This window comes from Notamacropus eugenii, chromosome 2, assembly GCF_028372415.1.
Source record: "Notamacropus eugenii isolate mMacEug1 chromosome 2, mMacEug1.pri_v2, whole genome shotgun sequence".
NCBI lineage: Eukaryota > Metazoa > Chordata > Mammalia > Diprotodontia > Macropodidae > Notamacropus > Notamacropus eugenii.
The window spans coordinates 177,699,594-177,720,875 of NC_092873.1; the positions used below are offsets into that span (position 1 = coordinate 177,699,594).

General features: G+C 42.6%; 1 protein-coding gene across 1 annotated transcript in view; it reads right to left on the bottom strand.

Moving 5' to 3' along the window:
• Positions 1 to 21,060, bottom strand: part of SIM1 (SIM bHLH transcription factor 1) — a 76,609-nt gene extending 55,549 nt beyond the window's left edge. Inside the window, exons 1-9 of the mRNA XM_072642928.1 lie at positions 20,684 to 21,060; positions 19,213 to 19,890; positions 7,556 to 7,638; positions 5,436 to 5,529; positions 4,605 to 4,709; positions 4,368 to 4,453; positions 3,505 to 3,704; positions 2,791 to 2,897; positions 1,437 to 1,584 (exon numbers count right to left, since the gene is read on the bottom strand). Coding sequence (XP_072499029.1) covers positions 1,437 to 1,584; positions 2,791 to 2,897; positions 3,505 to 3,704; positions 4,368 to 4,453; positions 4,605 to 4,709; positions 5,436 to 5,529; positions 7,556 to 7,638; positions 19,213 to 19,387 — 998 coding nt within the window. The 5' untranslated portion in view covers positions 19,388 to 19,890; positions 20,684 to 21,060. The remainder of the gene's footprint in view (positions 1 to 1,436; positions 1,585 to 2,790; positions 2,898 to 3,504; positions 3,705 to 4,367; positions 4,454 to 4,604; positions 4,710 to 5,435; positions 5,530 to 7,555; positions 7,639 to 19,212; positions 19,891 to 20,683) is intronic.
• Positions 21,061 to 21,282: the final 222 nt, after the last annotated feature.

The following is a 21,282-nucleotide window of genomic DNA, read 5'->3' on the forward strand; positions in this document are numbered from 1 at the left end:
CAGTCTTTTATCAAACAAGGCCTAGAATAGTGTTATTACCAAGTACAATATTGCCAACTACTTACTATATTTTTAAAAATTGTATAATTTAAAATAACATAAAAATGAATTTATCTTTATTCATACAATTGTAATTCACAAAACACTTCCTTCCAATGGAAAAATCCATTTTTACTAAGCCTCTGTTCTGTCAACATTTTCACGATAGATAATTATTGCCATACCCTAAAATCAGAATCATTTGCATTTCCCCATCTCATCTCCTCTCTTTCCAAGAAAAAAAGGTAAACCAAAACATAAAGGACTTTCCAATAAGGCTTAAAAATGAAGCAGGCAGCCCGATCCTCACAAACATAAAGTACATGCTTCTTCACCAAGAACACAACAGGCCATGTGACCTAGAATGCATTGGCATACTGGCAACCACAAACTATTATTATTTCCAGGGGGAAAAATATGAATCAAATATTGCAACTTCAGCCAGCCTGCTGGAGATTAGACCTGGCCCTACTGGCCCCAGGGCCTGAAGTACCAGCAGGTAGCATCCCATACACACAGATCTCATACCCTTGCAATCCAGAAGTACAAGGGGAAGAGTTAAGAACTGAGTGTTAGCCAAGATTTCCAACATTAACTTGAGTCTCCTTTCTTTCTGTGGGTTAAATTCAGACCCTTTTGGTCACTTAAACCTTCTTTGTGGTTCAGCTTAAGAATCTCTCTCAGAACTCTCAGCTTTGATTGGAGACTCTGGTTAAAATTAAGAACTTCAAACCCCAGATTTGAAAAAGTGAAACAGATGTCCTGTTTGTTAACTATAAATGGCTCCTTAAGGAGAACTCTCTCTCTCTCTCTCTCTCTCTCTCTCTCTCTCTCTCTCTCTCTTTCTCTCCCTCTCCCTCCCTCCCTCCCTCTTTTACCTCTCCCCCTCCCTCTCTCTCTCTGTCCCTCCCACCCCCATTAAATTTTATTTGATGCAGGGTAGGCTTAAAAGAAATAGAAAGCAAAATATGTACTGAGGATGGAAAACCTCTAAATCTTCCTCTGGGAAATAAAAATAAAGGGAGCTTTTTCAGAAAGATGAAAGTAGCTGTTTCCTCCCAAAACTAGCTTATACTAAAGGTCCAAGCTGGATAGAGTGCCTAGAGCCTGCCTTTTTCAGTGCCCTCTCTTCATCTTTTCTCCTTCTAATTTAAGCACCCCAGCTGTGGAAAAGGAGGGTTGAAGATGGGACAGGAAGGGGAGTGGGGAAGGGGAGATCATATGATAGAGCATATACACTGTTACATCCTAGCTGTCTGCTACTGTTATTATTCTAAGTGCAGTTATTATTCTAAGTGTATTATTCTAAGAGCAGAAAGGGCGTTCCGAAGGGTCATCGGGCATCCTCCCCTCTAAACAGCCTCTCATGCCAGCGGGGCATTTTTCATTGAACTTACGTGAGGACATAGTTGACGCTGACGATGCAATGAGGCCTTGAGGAGCGGCTGTTGTGCACGATGGTGGCGTAGCTCTGCACCCACACCCAGCCGCCGTGTTTTGCCAGGAACCGGTAGTATTTTGTGGTCACCTGCCCTTTCACCAGCACTAAGGTGAGAGAGGGAGGAAAAAAAGCAAAGTGGGAAACGGAGAAAATCCTATACCAACAACCCAGGACTGGTCTGCTAACTTGTCAGTTTCCAGACTAATCCTAATCCCTCCCCTCAACCCCGATGCCCCGCAGCAGCAACATCTGCTGCTGCAGATACAAACTGGGTAATGCCACCGAGTCCTCTCCGTATAGAAGAAAGAAAGATGCACAGATCAAGGGGATGTTGGTCAGGCTCGAAAAATCGTAACTGAAATAATCAGAGAGGAACTCGGGGCTGGTGAGTTTGGAAGAATGCTGAACGGTATACTAATAACCATGGAAACGAAGAGGACAGGAAATTTCCAAAACCAAAGGATTATGCAATGTTAATTTGTATCGAATTCATTCGATCCCATTGACACGCTTTCCTTTTTTGAGGGGAGCTAAAGCTATTATTCACTTGGTCAATTGCTTCTATGTTTGCAGTAGGAGAGAAGCGGAATATTTGGCATTAACCATAAGATGCCCCCACCCAAATCCATACTTTCAACTACTGAAGAGGCTTGATGGTAGACCTCCTCCTGGAAGCTAAAATCTGACTATTTGTCCGTCTCCTCCTCCCTTCACTGGCTCGGAGATTAAGCTCTAAAAAGTGCCCACCGGCATAAGGTTGGGCCGAACTGTGTATTTATGACAAAGAGATCAAGAAAATGTTTCCACAGTCCACGGCTGTAGTCTTTCTTTTGTGGGGAATTTTTCATCAAAGTAACTAAACCGTTGAAGAAGGTGAAACAGTGTACTGTGCACAAGGACATGACTTCTATTTGTTTGAGTTTAAGGACTGTGTTGTTTGTTGGCGCTCCTGGTGGAGGCTTTTGTAAAGTAAAAGGACTTCTCAGTTGACCTGGAAAACCCCGGATGGTCAAGCCTGTGCTAAAAGGAGCTACGCTGTCTTTATTTCGGACACCAAAGGAGGGAAGGTACGTTCCCCACGTTCCTTCGGCCTTGATCACCTGTTTCTATACCATCCTTGGCATAAAGGTCCATTTTCCTCCAGCCAAAACCAAAATCTAGAGCACTGAAGTCCTACATTCCTGACTCCGGATCATCTCCTGAGCAGGCGGCAAAATTGTTACCAAAAGGGACAGTACAACTGGTGGCGCTTACATGGGGAGAATGGGGTGGAAGGAGGCAATGTTATACGATGCTAAGAAAATGCTTACGCAGGTGATGCGCACAGCGCAAATGGAAGGTGTCACAGCCGTGGACATGATGGTAAAGGGTCTTCTCAATCAGGTCCTGCGGCTCATAGCCTGTTAATTCAGCCACCCTGAGGAGCACAAGAAAGGGAATTAAGTAGTGGGAAAATAGCAATGAAGGAGTAGGCGGCACTGTATAGACAGATGAGAGGAAAAAGACTTGAGTTTTAGTCTCTGCCATGGCCTTTCCACTACTAACCAGTGACAGTAAAGTGACTTGGAATCTGAGCCTTAGTTTCCTCCTTGGTAACATAAAGATGACTTTTATTTATCCTTCCTTACCTACCCCACAGACCTATAAAAGGATCAAATGAGATGGCAAATGTAAAGCACTTTGTAAACTGTCTTAACCCCTCTAAATGTAAAGCATTCTATTCACAGAACATAATCTCAAACTGTTAGAGCAGAAAGCGACTGTGGTAGAGCTAGCAGATCCAACCTGTTTATTTCACAGAACAGGAATACCAGCCCAGAACCATTAGGACATTTAATGAAGTTCCCACCATTTAACATCTGTGCAACTAGGCTGTGACAGACCCAGGACCAGAACCCAAGTCTCTGATTTCCTGGCAGCCTAGTGGTTCCCTCCCCCTCCCCCCATATCTTATTAAGGCATTGGGACAGGCTACAAGATTCCGCTTTGGTTTCAGTACCAGCTCAGCCTCTGCCTAGCCCTACCTGGAATCCAAAAATATGAGCTTCATGTCCAGGCTGGCGCGAAACATGAACATATTGCTGTGTAGTTTGATCTCTGTAACAGCACTGGGGGGCAGTGAATGGCCCACAGCTACCAAGCCCACATTCTGGTAACAGCCATCAAAAGGGGACATGTCCAGGCTATACTGGCGGATCTTTAGGTAACCACTGCAGTGAATGACCTTCAAAGAAAGAGAGAAAATTAGACATTCCACCATCTCTACTCTTCCTGCCCGAGTCAAGGTCTCAGCTCTGACACTCCGGAAGGGAACAGGGACATTCCAGAGGCCATAGAGGAGCTAGCTCAGTTCTCTGGTTGAAATGTTTAACCCTCAACTATAAACCAAGATACATAGCAAAAAGTTCAGATAATGTTTAAAATCTAAATCCCTAGATAATGAACACATCTCTAGATTGTGTGTTTCTCTAAAACAAAACAAAACAAAACTGTGTTTATACTTAGTAGTAATTTTGTAGCAACCCTGAGTTAATCATTTAGCCCCTTTATGCCTCAAGCCAGTAAATTCCATTTGTGGAGGAATCTTCCACATTGGGAGTTACCTAAACCATCTTCCCTTCCTTCCCTCCCCCAAACTCTTACATATTTACTCTCCCTTTTTCTAGGGAGAATACAGTAATGCTTCAAGTATGCAAAGAACATGTATTCTTAGTTTTAAAAAAGTCATCTTCAAGCTAGCTTAAAGCCTAGCTATCCTCTATTGTACACATACATAACTGCTCTTGGAAATCTCATTGTCCAGGATACCCCACCACTGTAATATGACATGGGCAGCTATCAATGACGGTTACAGCAACTGGGGCTTCAGATTCCCTCAAACACACACCTTATAACCACCACAAGTGAGACCAGCATTCCTCTTGGCCAAGACACACTTCATCCTCAAGAAAAAGGAGCGCTCTATCTCATACTCTGGAAGAAGAAAAGAAAGAGATTTGAGAGAGAAAGGGCAAGTAGAGGGGTATTAGGTATATTTTTAAGAGTTTATAAGGTTTATTCAAAAGAAGAGTGAGGCAGTGGGGTAGAGAAAAACACAAGGGAAGACTTTGGGGGTGTTCTTTACCCTGTACAAAATGGGAGTGGTAAGGCTGGTGGGCTGTGAGCACTGCAGTCATCTCATCGTGGTCTGCCGGGTGAATATATTCATAAATGCTGTTCCCAGTCAGTTCTACCTGTTATAGATAAGGATTTCAGAGTTACCTGTATCGACTTATGGAAAAGTTAAAAAATTAGTACTGGAAAAGAGTGGGCATGGAGGTCTCTTCCCCTGAACTCTTGAAAGGGCAGCCTTTCATCCTATACAATTCTTTAAAGTTTCCCTCTAGCCCCAACCCTAACTGGCCTATGGAAATAATATTCATTTAGTTTGAAAAGGAAAGATATTGAAAGAGCAATGGTACCTAGAGTTTGAAAAGTCCTTTAAGTTCATCAAATCCAAATCCCTTTGTTATACAGATGAGGAAACTGAGGCCCAGAAAGGTTGTCATTTTTTAATCTTTATATCCTCAGTGCCCCTTATATAGTACGTTCTGAAAAATCATTTATCTTAGGTAAATCATTTGTCCAAAGTCATAGAGGGAGTAAATAGAAAGGTCAGAATTCAAACCTAGGTTCCCTGATTTTAAATACACTTTCCACTACATCGTGTTGGATACTTATCTGATATCTCCTAGAAACTTCACTTAGAACCCAGGAATCATGTAATATATGTGCCTCATTGATAGACACAGTTCCACCCTGCCCATAGGACACTTCCAGCTTCCAGGAAAAATAAAACCTTAACAGGAGAGTGGCCTGTAGAGAGGGAAAGTCTAAACTATTTCTCTTGTTCTCATCGCTGCCACACAAGGGGAAAGGACCAAGAAGAACTGGGGAGTCTGTGGACCTGCCCCACCTACCTGAGAAAGACCCAGGTGGACAGATGCAGTCTCTGAAATGTACATGATCTTCCCATCTGGAGCCACCACAAAGATGAAACCATCCAAGGTCTAGGAAAAGAGACAGAAAGTATGTAAGAGACCCTAGACATAGAGCTAGGGACTGACTTGGGAGAGTGCTCCAAGAGTCAGAGCACTCTGTGGAGGGGAGAAAAAGGCCCAGCAAATATAAGGAAATGTAGAGAGAAGAAGTCAAGAAAAGTTGACTGGTCAATAGGAAGCATGACACTGGAGAGGACTAAAGGTGACCTAAGTCGTTCAACATTTATTAAGCTCTCCTCTAATGCAGAGCATTCTGAAGAAATAAGTAAGTGGAGATCCTTGCCCTCCAAGGTCTGATGAAGACACCAAAACTAGTAGGTCTGAGAAACGCACAAGAAAAACATGCAAGTAGAGTGACTATGAAGAAGACAAAGCAGGAATGAATAAACTAGATTGAGTAAATTGTGCTCCAGGAAACATAAAAAAGTTTGTTTGGTCAGAATAAAGAGTTGGCTTCAGGGTTTAAGAGGAGATAAGAAGTGCTGGTATATACACCTAAAACAGTGGCTGCCCTTATTACCTCTTACACTGTGGATCCATCTTATTCTCGATAGATAGATAGATAGATAGATAGATAGATAGATAGATAGATAGATAGATAGATAGATAGATAGATAGACAGAGATAGAGATATAGAAATAGACCTAAATATACATGTGTCTATGTACATATGAATATTACCAGGTGCTTTTATCTCTTATTGTGTCCTGATTATATAATCATACATAAATACCATTTCTTAAAGCGGACAAAATTATTTCTAGGGAGAGTTAAGGTGTCTGGCCCAGAACAAAAGAAACTGGCTCTCAGTTTCCAAGCTGCAAACTTCTTTTCAAGGTTCCCTCTCAAGAAGCTCATGGTGGACTTGAGTGACAATGAAGGAGCAGGGGAGAAGTTGGCCTAAAAATGCCAACGGGAGTTTTACTATTTTAAATATTTGCTCTGCGACTTAAGTGGGCAACGGGCAATTTAAAACGGTCTGCACTGCAAACAACGCTATAATAGAACCTACACATTGGTCATACACATTACCTGACTATAGTATGATGTGCACCTGCGCATGTGCGTGTCTCGGCAATGCTAGATACAGGAGATGGAGTCTTATGGAGGAGGGTCGGAGTGTCCGACAGAAGAAGAGTTGACGGGGTCTTTGCCAGCGGATGAAAATTTTATTCTGAATGCAAATGTATCCAAAATGTTGTAGAATTTTTAAAAATCGTTAACAGGTGACAGCATTTCCCTATTTCTTGGCTTCAAAAAAAGCACTATAGAAATGATTCGATAGCTGGCATTGCTTCCAACATGTGCAGGCATAAAGAGCTGTTTCCATGAACTACATTTATTCAGCGTTGCTGTACCTTTCAAAGGCCTACCGAAATCTGTCCACTCTCATGGAGCTCGGTGGTCTCTCTGTCTTTCTCCCTCGGTCTATCTCTGTCTCGATAGAAAGAGATCTAAGAAAATAAGCCAGTTCACCTTCACTCAGAAGTCATCTAACAATTGAGAAGTCCTACCAACTTGCCTGTCCACAGACCGCAGATGTCTGCATGGGCAGGGCACTGAAGAGATAAAGAGAATTTTATTCAGTTCAGTTCTACATGTTAAGCACCTACTAGTTTCAAGACACCATGCTATCTAACGGGGAATAAAATGACAAAGAGCTAAAAACCAATTTCTGTCCTCGAAAAGCATACTTTCTACTACGGCTGGAAACCAACACAACTCCGCTCCTACTACCCTGCTCAATCATCCCTAAAGAAACTACCTATATTCTTTTAACCGTGATCTTAACAAAAATGCAAAAAAGGAAGACCCTGAGAAATGCCCTTTTTTTTTTTTTAAAGTAAAGCTACATAGAAAATAAGAGAGGCTGGCGGTGCTTCAAAGGAAAGTATCCCAGACTTGTACTTCTTGCTTCGATCTATGGACGGTTTTATTTTTAAACAAGTACACAGGAATACAAAAAGCTACAAATAGAATCCACTGTAGTTAATAACCTTTCTGGGAAAGGGGCTTTGATTTCAAGGCCAGTTACCTGTAAGAGATGGGACCCCAGCTCCCGACCGACGTTATCCAAGGGACTGGTACGGGTCGAATGGCCCCACGCTTCTCCGAGCCCTGTGTACGAAAGACACGGAGAAAACTCTTCAGTAGAAATGAAATTGACAAGATCCCGGGTCGTCCACCTGGGAAGAGTTGCCCGAAGTTAGAGAAGCAGCGTTAGCAACCTCGGGACCACTCTAATTACTACGCCCAGGGTTAGTAGTAGTACTATTAGTGCTACAATCACAACGACTGCCATACGGGGATATAGCTAGTGATAATAAACAGTAAGCATTCCCCAGCAACCCTGGAAAGACCATAGCGATGAACTGTGGAAATGCCGTTACTTTCAATTCCAAGGGCTAAGTGAACTCCAGTCGGGTTGCCAGAGTCCAGGGATGCAGATAATCAGACCTTTCACACTACCTTGTCTCACCTAACTTGCTTCCTTCACCAAAGAAAGTGTCGGGTTTGTCTTAAGACTACCGAGCCACAGCAAGATGTAACTATTTTGTGCCCAGCTTCAGCATCTCCCTTTCTGGAAACAGTGTGACACCGTAATAGAGGGTGAAGGAAATGGTCCGTTTGGGGTTGCAACTGATTATGACTGCTTAGCGATTCCCCTGATACTGTGTGCTATCGATGCGTTTTGCGTACTTCATTTGTGTGTCTACAAGAAAAAAGCCACTTTATTCCTCATTCACATTTTTCATCCTCATCATTAACAAGAAGAGAAGGAAACTAATAGCACGGGAGGAACTTGTGCATCCACATAGAGTAATCTAGGAGGTCTTCGTCATTTTAGCCTCCGATAGGATTTTCTGATTGGCTATAATGACTCTCCTGTCATTCTCCTCCCCTTAAACCTCCGAAATTAATCCCCCTTATTAAAAATCAGTTTGCTTTCAGCTTTGTGGCAGCTCTTAGGCTCTATGTCACCAGTCGCAGGTTTTGCAAGCATCAGTCAACCATTCTCTACCCCCACTCTCATCCCTTCCCCCCCCCCTCCCCATTCCCATCCGGTCTCACGCACTTTTCTGAAGTTAGTTTCCTGGGGGACTAAAAAGGCTCTAGATAATGCCTTAATATTAACACTGTCCCTGGTAGACTGTAGAGCCATTTCACTTCCCAGACTTCTAACTATGAAATACTAGAAATACTGGCATTCCGTTTCCTTATTGCTTAGATTTTTCAAACTTTGCATCCAAATTCTCCTCTTATGTCGGAATGATATATCGCTTTGCTCCTCAATATATACAAATATACGTGTATATACATTTATGCTCTATATACATATATGTGTATGCCTATTATATATGCATGTATCACATTATACTTATATATAATATATAACCAGGATTGTCTATTTTCTTGTTTGCAGAGAGATAAGGAAGAAAGCCTAGGGGAATTGGCCGAGACGGAGTTAAGCTATTTATGGGTAATATCTTTTAACAATGTTGCTGCTGAAATAATTTAAACTGGGCAGTTAAAACCTTTTATGCTTACCCCATTAAACAGGGCTTAACGTGACAAAAAAGGTGATTGATTGCAGTACAGTGCAAATCACCATGAAGTACACAATGACAAACGCGCATTATGATGTCTTACCAGGGGCTAGGTACTACAAATTAAAGCGTGGAATCTGACTGTTTAAAAACTACTGGCCAGGTGCTACTTCTCGCTTATCCACCGAACTAGAGACAAATAAACAAGTGATCAAAATCTGAGCAACGCCGAAAGCTTAGTTCTCTTTCATCCTGGACCCGATTTACCTAAGTGTTTGCACATCTAAATAAACCTAACGATTTCCCCACAGCTATGCAAACATTAATGCTCCCAGCCTACCTCCCTCCTCTCACTCCCCTTCCTCTACTGTAACCCTTCTTGATTCTTCTCCATCACTCTGGTCTAGCTAAAGGTCTCCCATCCCACCCCTTCCCCGCCCTCCCCCCTGGCTTTCTGTTTTCCTGCCTCAGCTATAGCCCCTCTTTCCTCTTTACATTTTTTCTCCTGAGAATTTATGCACAAAACACTTTTATTCGTGGCTCTACACATAGAGATTGTCTCTCCCTCTCCTTCCTCTTTCTTCTTCTCTCTCAACTTCCCTGTCATCTCTCCTCTTTTTTCCTCTCTTCCCATCTTCTGAACACTTCCCTTCTTCCTTTTATTACGAGAAAGTGAAGGCGGGGGGAGGCGGAGTGGAAAGTGTGTGTTGACTGTGGGGCTTCAGGGGAGGGTTGTCTGCCTTCACTGTGTGTTTGCCTGACTTCACTGACAGTGATCCAGATCACCCAGGTACCTGCACGCTGAGCAACAAAATCACCCGTAATGGCTCGACATCTGATGTCTTTTGCTAAAGCAGGTACTGAAACCTCAGGTTAAAATGTGGTGAGGAATGCGCAAACCGGGATACCAAGTCAGAGGGTCATTACCACTCTGGAGAATGAACAGTCTTTTGCAAAAGAACCTAGAACCAGTTTGTGTGGACCAGTATGTATATCTCTTCTTTTTAAAAACAAAAAGGTTCACAAGAGACGGATGGAAAACAAGCCAACACGGTTTTCCTACCTGAACAACTGGGAAAGATAGAAATTCGGTAGGCTACGTATTGAATATTGGTTCAGTACTCCTGGTTTCGGCTCTGGGCTGATTATTAATCCAAGTTTACGGGTCTAATTAGTATGCTCCTACGAGAGAAAGTAAAACTTCCATGGCAAGTTAATGAATAGCTATCTCCATTACAGGTTAATACAAGCCTCCTTTTCTTTTTCTTTCTTTTTAATGAACTTTTTTTTTTTCACGGAGCACTGCACTCCATTTTATGTTTCTGGTAAAAAAAAAATCTCTGCCTTAAGATTGAGTTAATGTTTTATAATGTAATGTGTCCCCTTTTTTTACCTGGCTGACTTTTCCTAACCCTAATTCTTTGTGCTTCATGCAAAGTCTAAAGCCTTCTCATCTTCACACCCCCAGAAAAATGGGGATAAAGGAATACACAAAACAAAACAAAACCCCTCCTGCCTTCCAAGTCCTTGTTGGAGACTCCTCTCCAAATATGCTCCTTTACTATATAGTCAGTCACTTGGTCCCTGGATCCGTTTTTCTGTCCAATTCCTTTTAGTCGGAGGGGTAAGCTGTGATTTTTTTTGCACTTGACCTACCGCAGAAAATTCTGCAAATCCGTTGATTGTCTGTTTAAAACAAGAAGGAAAGCAGCTCCCTTTGCTGCGGGATTACAGTGGAAACCAGATCTAAAGATTCCCTTGTAATTTGGAGAGGCCGAAGGAATAAAGGGTTTGCAAAGGGAACAAGTAGCTCTGTGAGGGAGAGGATAACTAAATCGTTTTTTAGGCAAAAGGATTTTCCCCAGCTAAAGTGGTCGAAGACAAAGAAAAACATAATCTATTTTGGAAGATTTCCAAGATATGCCACATTAACCTTAGAAGATAAATTTTGCTTTTCTACACCCCCCCCCCCATTCCCCTTAAAGTCTGGTTTATCATATTTACATAAGTAGCATTAGAGGGGGATGTATCTATTATGGATCTAAAAGACTAGCTCACATTTCATTAGAAAACCTAGGAGAAGTTTCCTTGTTGCTGTATACTTGATGCATGGTAGAGCCATTTCCATTTAAATACCCCCTGACCCAAGGATTACCTCAATGGACTGACTGCACGGGTTTTGTAATTTCCTGAAAATGAGATTTCGATTTATAAAACAAGAAACCAATTAGTAACCAAATGAGGCGAAGTAGATCCACTAAAATTGACCTAATCCCATAGGCACCATTTAGGCCAGTTCTTGGCGAATGAATGATGAGCCCCAGTCTAGCATGGGCTCAAAGCATCATCCAGCTGTGTTATTGCAAGCAGCAAAAATAAATTGATCCAGCTTTTCCTTCAGAATGAATTTCATATCCTTGACAAAATATAGATTATGGCCCCAGCATCATAGCTTCTTCCATTCAAACAGGAAGAGGAGGAGGAAAAGAAGCACTTGGTATTATTATTGTTTTTTGTAAACCCCCCCCCGAAAAGTAACATATGCACATATGTGTGTGTATTCTTCCTTTACAATAAGTAATAAGCAAAAGTACGTAGATAAATTGTTATCTGCATAGTTAGAGGGAATACACTAATTATATCACAAATTCATTTGAGTATTTTGCTAGGGCTGCTTCAGCTTTCTCCATAGCTCCGATACTCCTTTCAGCTGTCATGTGGAATAGGGAGTGGGGATGGGGGGAGATGTCATAGCACTCATCTCTTGTGATGACCTGAACATGACCCAATGATTACTGGCAAAGATGCCTATCCACTTTCAACCTTAGGACAAATGCAATTTTCAGTCATAGATTTTGCTCAGAAAGAAATGGGAAGATGGAGTGAGTATGAGGACCAAAAGAAAAAAGAAAGGGGGAGGGCAGGAAAAAGAAATCACATACCTCAAAATGGTGCACTTAGAGACCCAGATGCCCACTATCCTAACTGGAATTCTAATGTATATAGTCCATACCCAACCTACCTACTATACTTTCTACAGTCCAGCCCAGATATGGGGAAGGTTTGAGGACTGTCATGCTAATGCGCAGCCCACCAGCTCACTAGGACCCGTGGCTCCAGTGTCTCTAGGAAGGTAAAGGAATTGGAGGTAGGGGACAAGGGAAGGGAAATCCCATTAGGTATGCAGGATTAAGGAGAAACTGACCAGGCTTAGTTATCAGCTTGTACCCTAAGACATCTGTAACTCGCACCCTAGGAGTTAGCAGCTTTGCCTTGTCCCATCCTACCTTCCTACTTTGGCTCTTAAGGAGGAATCTAGGAGAGAGGATGGCAGTGTATGTCTGTCTAAATGGGTTATTGTCTCTAGAGAGAACGAGGGTTGTCTGGGCTCCCGGCTTTTTCTACAAATCTGAGCCACGTTTTTCTTAAGAATCTCAGGGCCTTTCAAGATGAAAGTGGACCTGATCAAGAGGACAGTCTGATTCTGATTGCCAAATCAAACCGCGTATCCCAGTAAAAGATGAGAAGAGATAGATGGGCTCGCAGGCAGGGGATTAAGATAGAAGACATGCTTAAAATATGGAAGAGAAAAATCAGTATTTTTTCAAAGGTTTCCACTCAGCTGAAGCTGAGGGTGTCAAAAAAGCTTTTCTTTCAGGAGCACAAAGCTTTCCGCAGACCCGTAGCCTTCCCGCTCAGGCTCCCATTTCTGCACTTGGGTGCAGTCTTCTAGCCCTGCGCCAAAAGTGGGGACCCAATTCCGGTGACCCTGTCACTGAGAGAGTGTAGTGAGAGTGGGGCAGGCCGGGAGGCATTCAGGGACGCAGGGGTAGAAACTGGTATCTGTCGGTGGCCTAGGAGTCTATCCGGCGTCCATTCAGCTCAACCCCAGCTACCTCGCAGATAGGGCTCCCTCTCTCCCCGCCCAACCCCTCCCTACCCTCCTCCCTACTCTGACTAGTTCAACATGCCGCTTCAACATTTAATCCGACGCAACGGCATTAAAAGCAGCCTTTCGTAGCTGGGAGGGGCAAAGTAAAGGAAGCAGGAAAAGTTTTAGTCGGGCCTACATCCTTTCATGCCCATGCGGATACATAACTTCTCGGCCCAGCGATCATTTCCATTATTATTAGAGAGGGAGGTAGGAGAGAGAAAAGAGGAAGGAAGTAACTCTAACTCGGTAACTTTTAAGCTCTGTAGACTCTCCAGGAGGCCATTAGCTAGAACATTTTGTCCCCCTCTTGGCCTCTCTCCTCCTTCCTCTTCCCTCCTCCCCCAAGTCCAAGAGGTAAGTTTAGGGGGTGGGGAGTGAGTAATCACCACTAGTACCCTGTTAATCCCTGGCTGCAGTTTTCCCAGAGGAGGCCGAGGCTTGGGTCCCGGTAGCTGCCGTGGTTGCAGATCTCGGTCCAACCCAGGCGGACGCAGAGGGCTGGGGAGAAGGTGAGAGCTGGAGGAATCTCTCCTGGGGCTCCCGAGTAGGCAAAGGCTTGTAAGCCTTCGCAGCCCAGAGGCAACTCCTTGGGGAACCAGGTGAAGCTGCCTCATAAACTTTAATGACGGTCGGGGACCGGTTCTTCGCCTTTCACCCCACTCCCCTTACACTTGGTTATTTCCCAGCCAGCTCGTAAACTGCACCGTATGTATTGCTCTCCTAGGCAGGCCTACCTACTAGGTGGGGATCTCTCCCAGCTCCTTGGGAACTCAAGGCGGCTAAGGGAAATAAAGGGTGAAAAGAGTGGAAATGGTTGGAGAAAAGTTAGCTCTCTCCCTCCCGAGACCTGGCCATCTTTTCTCCGGTTCAGGAGAACCCCAATCTATTCACCGAACGCAGATGAATGCAAACGTTGATGAAAGTAGGGAGTCGGGGATCGAGAGTCGATTTCACATCGGGGGACGGATTGGAAAGCACGCCACAAACCAAGACACAACAAACATCTAATGGGGTGTGCGAAAGAGATTGCCATCACCTGGATGATATATCGTATGGCGGTTTTCTCTGAATTCAGAGTTGATATCTAACAAGACGCAGGTCCAAGGAGGCCTTCCTTCTAAATGAGGTAAGGCTTCTGCATGAGAAGCCTGAAAGGATAATTTTCACAATTTGAATTATTAGGATGACTAAAGTGCGAGCTTTCTGGTACCAAGGTGAGAAGAAACTCAGTCTGGGGATTATATACCCGGAGTCTTAGCAGCGCAGAAATGAGCCACTATATGGCCAGAAGGGTCCCCAAACTCCGCCAAGAGTTGACTTAGACTTGCTCAATGGCCAAAGTCGTTGCCGGACTCACTAAGTCGACAACTTCCTTAACCAGAAGTCAACCAGCCGTTTTCACAAGTCGGCTACCATGAAACTGACCAGAGAATGATTTAGCCCTTTCTCAATTCCAGGCAGGCGTTTGTACTGTTTGATGAAAGCACCCGCTAATCTTATACAGCGGGTTTTTGTGTTTTTTTTTTTTTCAAGAAAAAAAGTTAAGGGATCAACGCCTAAAAAAAGGTGATTTCCCCTATTGATCTGATCTATAATTTCTGGCACATAAATCTGCCTTTGCAACTGCTCCGCAAGGAATTTAGTTCTGCACTTCACATTTTAAGGCCACATCAAAACTAGAATTAAACAGAGAAAAGCAGCGTGGAGAGTAAACTGCTGCTTAAGGCTTTTAAATGAGAAAAACTTCTGTAAGAAAATAAACATTGAAACCTAATGCTCAATCATTTCCCTGAGCGGTAGGGAAAACAGTCTTAAATCACCGGCCCACGTGGGAAATGAGGCTTCTTGTTCCCTTTTAGTTCTTGGTCCCTAAAATCTAACAAGATTAAGTATTTCAATCTTGAGGTGAAAGCAATACCCCCTGCCGCCAAAGGTTTGTTTAATCACCATCCTTCCAGTCCTCTGAGAGTGTGCCCTCCTTTTTGTAAGGTTGTTAATTTCAAATCTGCAATTGTTTTTATTTTTCCCAAGTCATCTTGTTACCAAAATTGTAGAGATGTTGCCGTGCCTGATGCCTCTCAAAGATTATTCTGAGTTACCCACTTTGTTTCCAGCCAAAATGCATTTTAATCCAATCACATATTTATGATTCCTTTAATGTTGGTTTCACCCACTTTACACACAAAGAATGTAACCTTCCTTTTATCGTCCCTCTCTCCCCCTCCCCATTCCTGTCTTTGATACACTAAAGATTTATTCATTTCTACACGTCTCAGTTTTTCCTCTGCAAGGCTGTTTAAGAATAGATTATGTTACCATTTGGAAGACATGGCCGTTTTAATGATTTCACAGCAATCTTCCGAGTTTTCTTCTGCTGGTGTTTGTATCCTGGAGTCTCCACTCTAGAGGCTGTATTCTAAACTCCCCCAGGGACCTAAACCAACCGCTAATTTCCCTATTTTTTCTTTTTTTTCCTGCCACCCTTATATTCCTTTTTTCTTTTTTTTCCATCAGGTCTTTCTACCTGTTTTCCTCTTTCTTTCATTTTTCTGCCATTGTTATTTTCCTTTTTTCTGCTCTTTCTGTCCATCCGTTTTTTCCTTCCTTCTTCCACTTCCCCCCACCTTTTTCCCTTTTAAGCTTTCCTTTTTCCCCTCTTCCTCCTTTCCTCCCTTTTCTCTTCTTTCCACTTTGCCATTCTTTCTACTCAAAATTCTGAGCTCAAACTGGCCTATTTGGATTTGAGTTGGAATCACTGGTGGTTGAAATCCCTTATAACCCTAAAATCCTAAGAGTCCTTGGAAAACTGTATAGTTGTCTTTAATTTAAAAAGAAAAAGTTATTAAGTCAGTGAACCACGCTTTTAGGAATAAAGATTTTTCTTTTTAAAAGTCCTGAGTTCTTTAAAAGAAGGCTTTAGTGGAAAGGGAAGGATTTCCTTTTCTGACTTTCAGGCCTTCCTCGCTGCTCCTGAAGGAAAATGCTGAATGTTTTGTGCCATCTATTTTTTTTCTTTCAAGCAGACCTGAAAAACTACCTCCAAAAAGCAACATGTGCACACAGAGTCAACTTCTACAGTAATTGTTATGAACGGTCAAGCTGTTTCCTATGCTCAGGGCAAGTTTCAAGTTGTGTAATTTAACGTTGACTTTGAGTGATATGTAAGTCACCTTCGACGTCACTGAAATTTTCTGCCCTTGGGACGGTCCCACAGCTCTAAATTAGGTCAAGAGTTTCCTTTCACAAAGCTGAAAAGGATTTCCCTACCTTTGGTACTAAGCGTTCCCTTTAGCTTTCCAACTCCATCTTTCTGTCTCTCCACTCCCTCTCTTATATCCCTCTGCATCCTGGTTCAGCACCCCCTGCTGGCAAAGCCGGACTCTGAAACTTTCTCCCTTTTTTAAAAGTGTGTTTCAGTCCAGCCAGCCACATTAAAATGAAACACACCCAGCACATGCTGGGAATGGATTACCTCGAGGTCTCCTGAATTTTCACCTCTCTCTGATGACCCCGCATAACTCATCAGGGGACTTTGTGGCACTCAGCCGTCAGTGAGTTATGAGCTCATCAATAACTAGGGGAATAAATGAGGTGCCCAGAGTTAGCACATTGTCTCTCCCCTTTATCTCCATAAACGTACCATCACTCGCAGAAGGGGAGAAAAGAGTTGCCCTAGGTGAGGCGGAATTGTGGGAAGGAGGAACTGCCAAAACCATAGCCCCCGGTACTTAAACAAGACAGATTTGGAAGGTTGGTTGACTTGAATCTTGACTAAGATCTAGAAGTGTGTTTTGCATTAATTAATTAATTTTTGAATTGCTGTTAGCACTTTATTAGATGAGGAGGCGTGCTGTCTTAAAAAAAAAAAAAAGCAAAATAAAACAACGAAGAAGAAGAAGAAGGGAAAACCACTCAACCCCATCCAACTGAGCAGAAGCTCCTCCTCAATTTCTTTCCGGCACAAATTAGCACATGCTTTGGAGGGCGGCAGCTCCTATGCACTTTGCCACACAATTCCCTAGAGCATGCAGACATTCTGTTTGGCCACGGAGGGACGGGGATCCGCGATTCTTCTCTTCCTATGATTACTTACAGCCCTACAAGCAGTACCATATGCTTCTTCTGATCAAACAACTCGCTACATAGGCACCAATAATTGACGAGACCTGCTAGAAATCACGAAGAAAGGTAGCCTACTGAGACTGCAGGAGTTGACAAATCACTGCTAATAATCCTTTTAGGCCCATCATGGCCATCAGAGTTTGCAATAGCTTTATTTTTATAAAGTGGGTGCTGACAATATAAAAGACAAACTAGGTCTCTCTTTTTTTTAAATCAGAAGACAGCCTAGCACCGTCATCATCTTCCCTCCAGTAATTCCCACACAAAAATGGAACTCGGGTTGTGATTTTAATTTTAAATTTTAAGAAAAATTCCAACCTGGATTTTAAAGCTGAGATGAAACCCACCTGTTCGAGGAAATCAATTTAAGATGCAACTGACTTAGAAGAGTATTTTCAGTTTCAGGAAGATTTCCTAAGGTTTTCTTTCTAGCCCTGGCTGAACTGATAACATGCTTTTCTGAGGCTAGTTACCCCAACCAACGAACAACAACTTAAAATTTTTTCAATCAAGGAAAGTGAAACACAAATTTCACATATTTCCTTCCAGTTTCCCATTTTAAAAAATGCCAACAACCCCAAATACTCAAACACAACAGAACCCCTCTCTCCCTAATGGATAGTGGCTCACTAAAATAAATACAATTCTCTATCTTTGTTAGTCAGTCAGTCAACTAGCATTTATTAATTGCCAATTCCAAGCACTGGCAATACAAAAAAAAAAAAAACCATTTAAAAAAAGTTCCTGCTCTCAGGGAGCTCACAGTCTAAATAGGGAGACAATATACAAACAACTACGTACATACAAACAAGACTTATACAGGATTAATTGGGGCTAGCCTCAGAGAAAAGGCACTGAAAGGAAAGACTACTTCTTCGTACTGGGAAAGGTTTCTTGCTTTAATTCTTTGTAAAAATTAGACCATAGGAGTTGTCCATTTCCCTCTTCTTCAAATTTTCTATTTACCTTAGGCAAACCCTATATATTTTATAATTTGTTCTTTTTTTTTTCTTCTTTCCTTTCTTCCTCCTTTTCTATTTTTGTTGTTATTTTGTTAAGGAAGTAGAAGACTCCAGGGCTTTATTTTCATACTTAACATCTACATTTTTAACTAGAGCATCACTTAGGTACGTATCGTACTCCTTTATTTCACTGTTTCATTTATTTGGCTTTGGGGTGACTCCTGACACTATACACACTGATTTTACTATCAGTTGAAACTGATTATTTTGTACAATTCCTTATTTGTGTCAGACAATCCTCTCACAGCTCCTTTCGCCAGTCAGCCAACAAGAGCTTACTTTCTAAACGGGTTACTGACTGCAGTCGCCTTAACTTATTCTGAAAAGTGCATTAGAAATACAATTACTTTATTATAATTTTTTTAAGTTAGCCTAGTCCTTCAAGAACATCTCTGCCACTCTTATGAACCATAAAGTTAGGAATAATTTTCAGAAATTATGGATACCAAGAAACAACAAACTCCCAAAGCAGTAAGTTTCCTTCGGGCTGAGTCCAAGAAATCAACCTGGAGATGGTACCTCTCTAGTATTCGCAAGAAGCAGTATCTTGAAAGAGTTGGCTGACTTCCCAGTAGATTTTACCCACCCATATTCAATCTATGTACCTAGTACAGTGTTTATCACTGTACACACACAACTAAATGTAAGCATGCTGCAATGCATGTGTTTTCTACTGGATGCAACTCTCACTTAGGGAATAAAAAAGAAAGTCCTGTTTGCTTTAGGAGTACACTTTCAGTTGGCTCAGTGTCTGAAGTGTTGACAAAAGCGCTGTTGGTCTGCTTCCCAGCCAAACATCTCGGGAGTGAAGTGAAAGTATTAATGGAGCAGAAGAGGGAAGAATTAAGAGGCAAGGTCTAACACTGACTTTAGAAGGTCCTTGTGCAAATAGTCTCAATAAATTCTCATTCATGTCAGGCATATTCATATGTGTGTATACGACTTAAGACAGATCTGCATACACATGTGTGCATTTGCACACACGGTGTACCAGCATGCAAAGATTTCATTTTATAAAATGTTACTCATGTTCTTTCTGAAAATAAATTTAAGCAAAGTCACTTACCTTCTGGGAAAACCACTCTCATTTTTAGATAGCTGGTGGTGAGCCTGATTATGGATGCTTTGTCCAGCTGAGAGGTGATGGCTGAGGGCAGAGGCAATAATTTAGCCAGTTCATAAAATTCACTGTTTTCCTTCTCCCGTCTAGTTCGGGCAGCATTTTTGGACTTCTCTTTCATTGTGTCTTTTTCCCCCTTTCTTCTTTGAATTTAAGCTCGGCAGATTCATCCAAAAAAAAAAACCACAGAAATTTTCAGCTACACTTCATGTTCGGCAAAAAACAAAAACAAAAAAAAACAACATAAAACATACTTTGAGTGAAGTTGTTTACGTCTTTTTAACTGTAGGGATATATGATAGCAATAAAAGACCAGAATTGGACAATAAAAATGTTTACCAAAAACAAAACCAAACCAAACCAAAAGGCAGAAAACAAGAGGATAGGAAAGGTGATTTTCCAATGCAGATTCGAGAATCCAAGTGTATCTGCAGGGTACTATATGTCAATAGAAGCATCGAGGAACCAAGATCCTCTTCTGTTCCAGGCAGCAAGCATCGGTCCTCGGAAAACAGACATAATAATTCCAGTCTTTTTAATATCAACTCTCAATCCCCAGGCCTCAAGGACATCTCTGATTTCTCGAAGGTATATCAGGTATTCGATGCAACTTCTTTCAAGCCACTGTAAAGACAACAGCATTTAAAGGATAAAAGATATGCTGCCGAGCAGTCTTACACATGCATAAAGGCTGAGGCGGGGGACAGGGGATGGGGGGAATGGTCAAGAAGGTGACCGGTAGTTTCCGCAGTTTGTTTGTTTTTAAAGATCTGGAGAAAGCGGCTAGCTTAACGGAGCGTCCCACGACACAATACTCATACATTCTTCCTCTCGCTAACAAGCTTCTCAGTTCCCTCCAGTCATGTTTAATCGATCAAACAACAAATAATTTATTTTTAAATAAACAAACTAAATCCTGTTGCCCCACTCTCGCCTCCCATGCCCCCCTCCCCCGCCCCCAGTAAGACATACACCATCACCCTCAACGACAGAACAGCAGGTCTCTGGACTGGACCTGCCAAGAGGACAACGTAGACATTCCTCTAATAGTGACAAACACAGGCTAAATCGCAACACATTTTGAATGTATCCATATTGGTCCCGGTCTTCCGTTATGAGAACTGGGAACTGGCTTCCAAGACAGTGAGTGATATTGACTATTAATTGATTTAAACTTTAAGTCAAATGGGACCTAGTGCGTTCTCTTTTTTTTTCACAGGAGTAAAGACAAAAAGACAACACAAATAACAGCTTGACCCCAAAGCACCAGCCCCCCCCCCCGCCAATTTTGAAGGTCACAGAAAATCTTAAAACTCAACTAATAAGGTCTCTATCTTTATCTCTCTAGCACAGGATAAACAGTCTACAAAGGAGTCCACAGTGGCATTGGGTGGGTAAGTCGTCTGCTTCCACCTACCTTCAGTCCCCGAAGTCTGCAGTAGGTAAGGAGCCCAACTCTTAAGTGCAACCATTACTACAATCCAACTAGAGAAACTTTGCCCTCTTTTCTGCTGCTCATACGCAGAGAGTTTCTGCTTCCTTTATCTTAGTTATTAGGGTTTGGGGTTTGGATTTTTTTTTAAGGGAGATGAGTGGGAGAGGGGGACGAAGAAGAGATTAAAGGTTTTGGTTCAGGTAAGATGGCCTTAGAATCTTCTTTGGTTAATTGTTATGAAGTTGCTATTTTGCCTAATTGAAAGCAAAAAATACACCCCAAATAACTTCTTTATAGCCAAAGGGTTTTAGCCTCAACTTCACTCCTAGTCTCCCTCTCTCCAGCCCTCCCTTAATGCCACTCACAGGGCCCCCTTTCCTCCTATTGGTCCGGAGAGCCTTCAAGGCTAGGAACTCATTGGCTCGAGGGCTGAGTGACGCGAGTACGCTCCAGGCTACCCTCCCCTTTCTCAGTCCCCCTCCTCTTTCGGGGGGCAGCGTCAGCCCTCTGACCCGCGTGGCCGCCAGGGCTCCTAATGAGATCCGAGCTCTGGGGGCGGGCGCGCAGGAGAGCACAGGGGA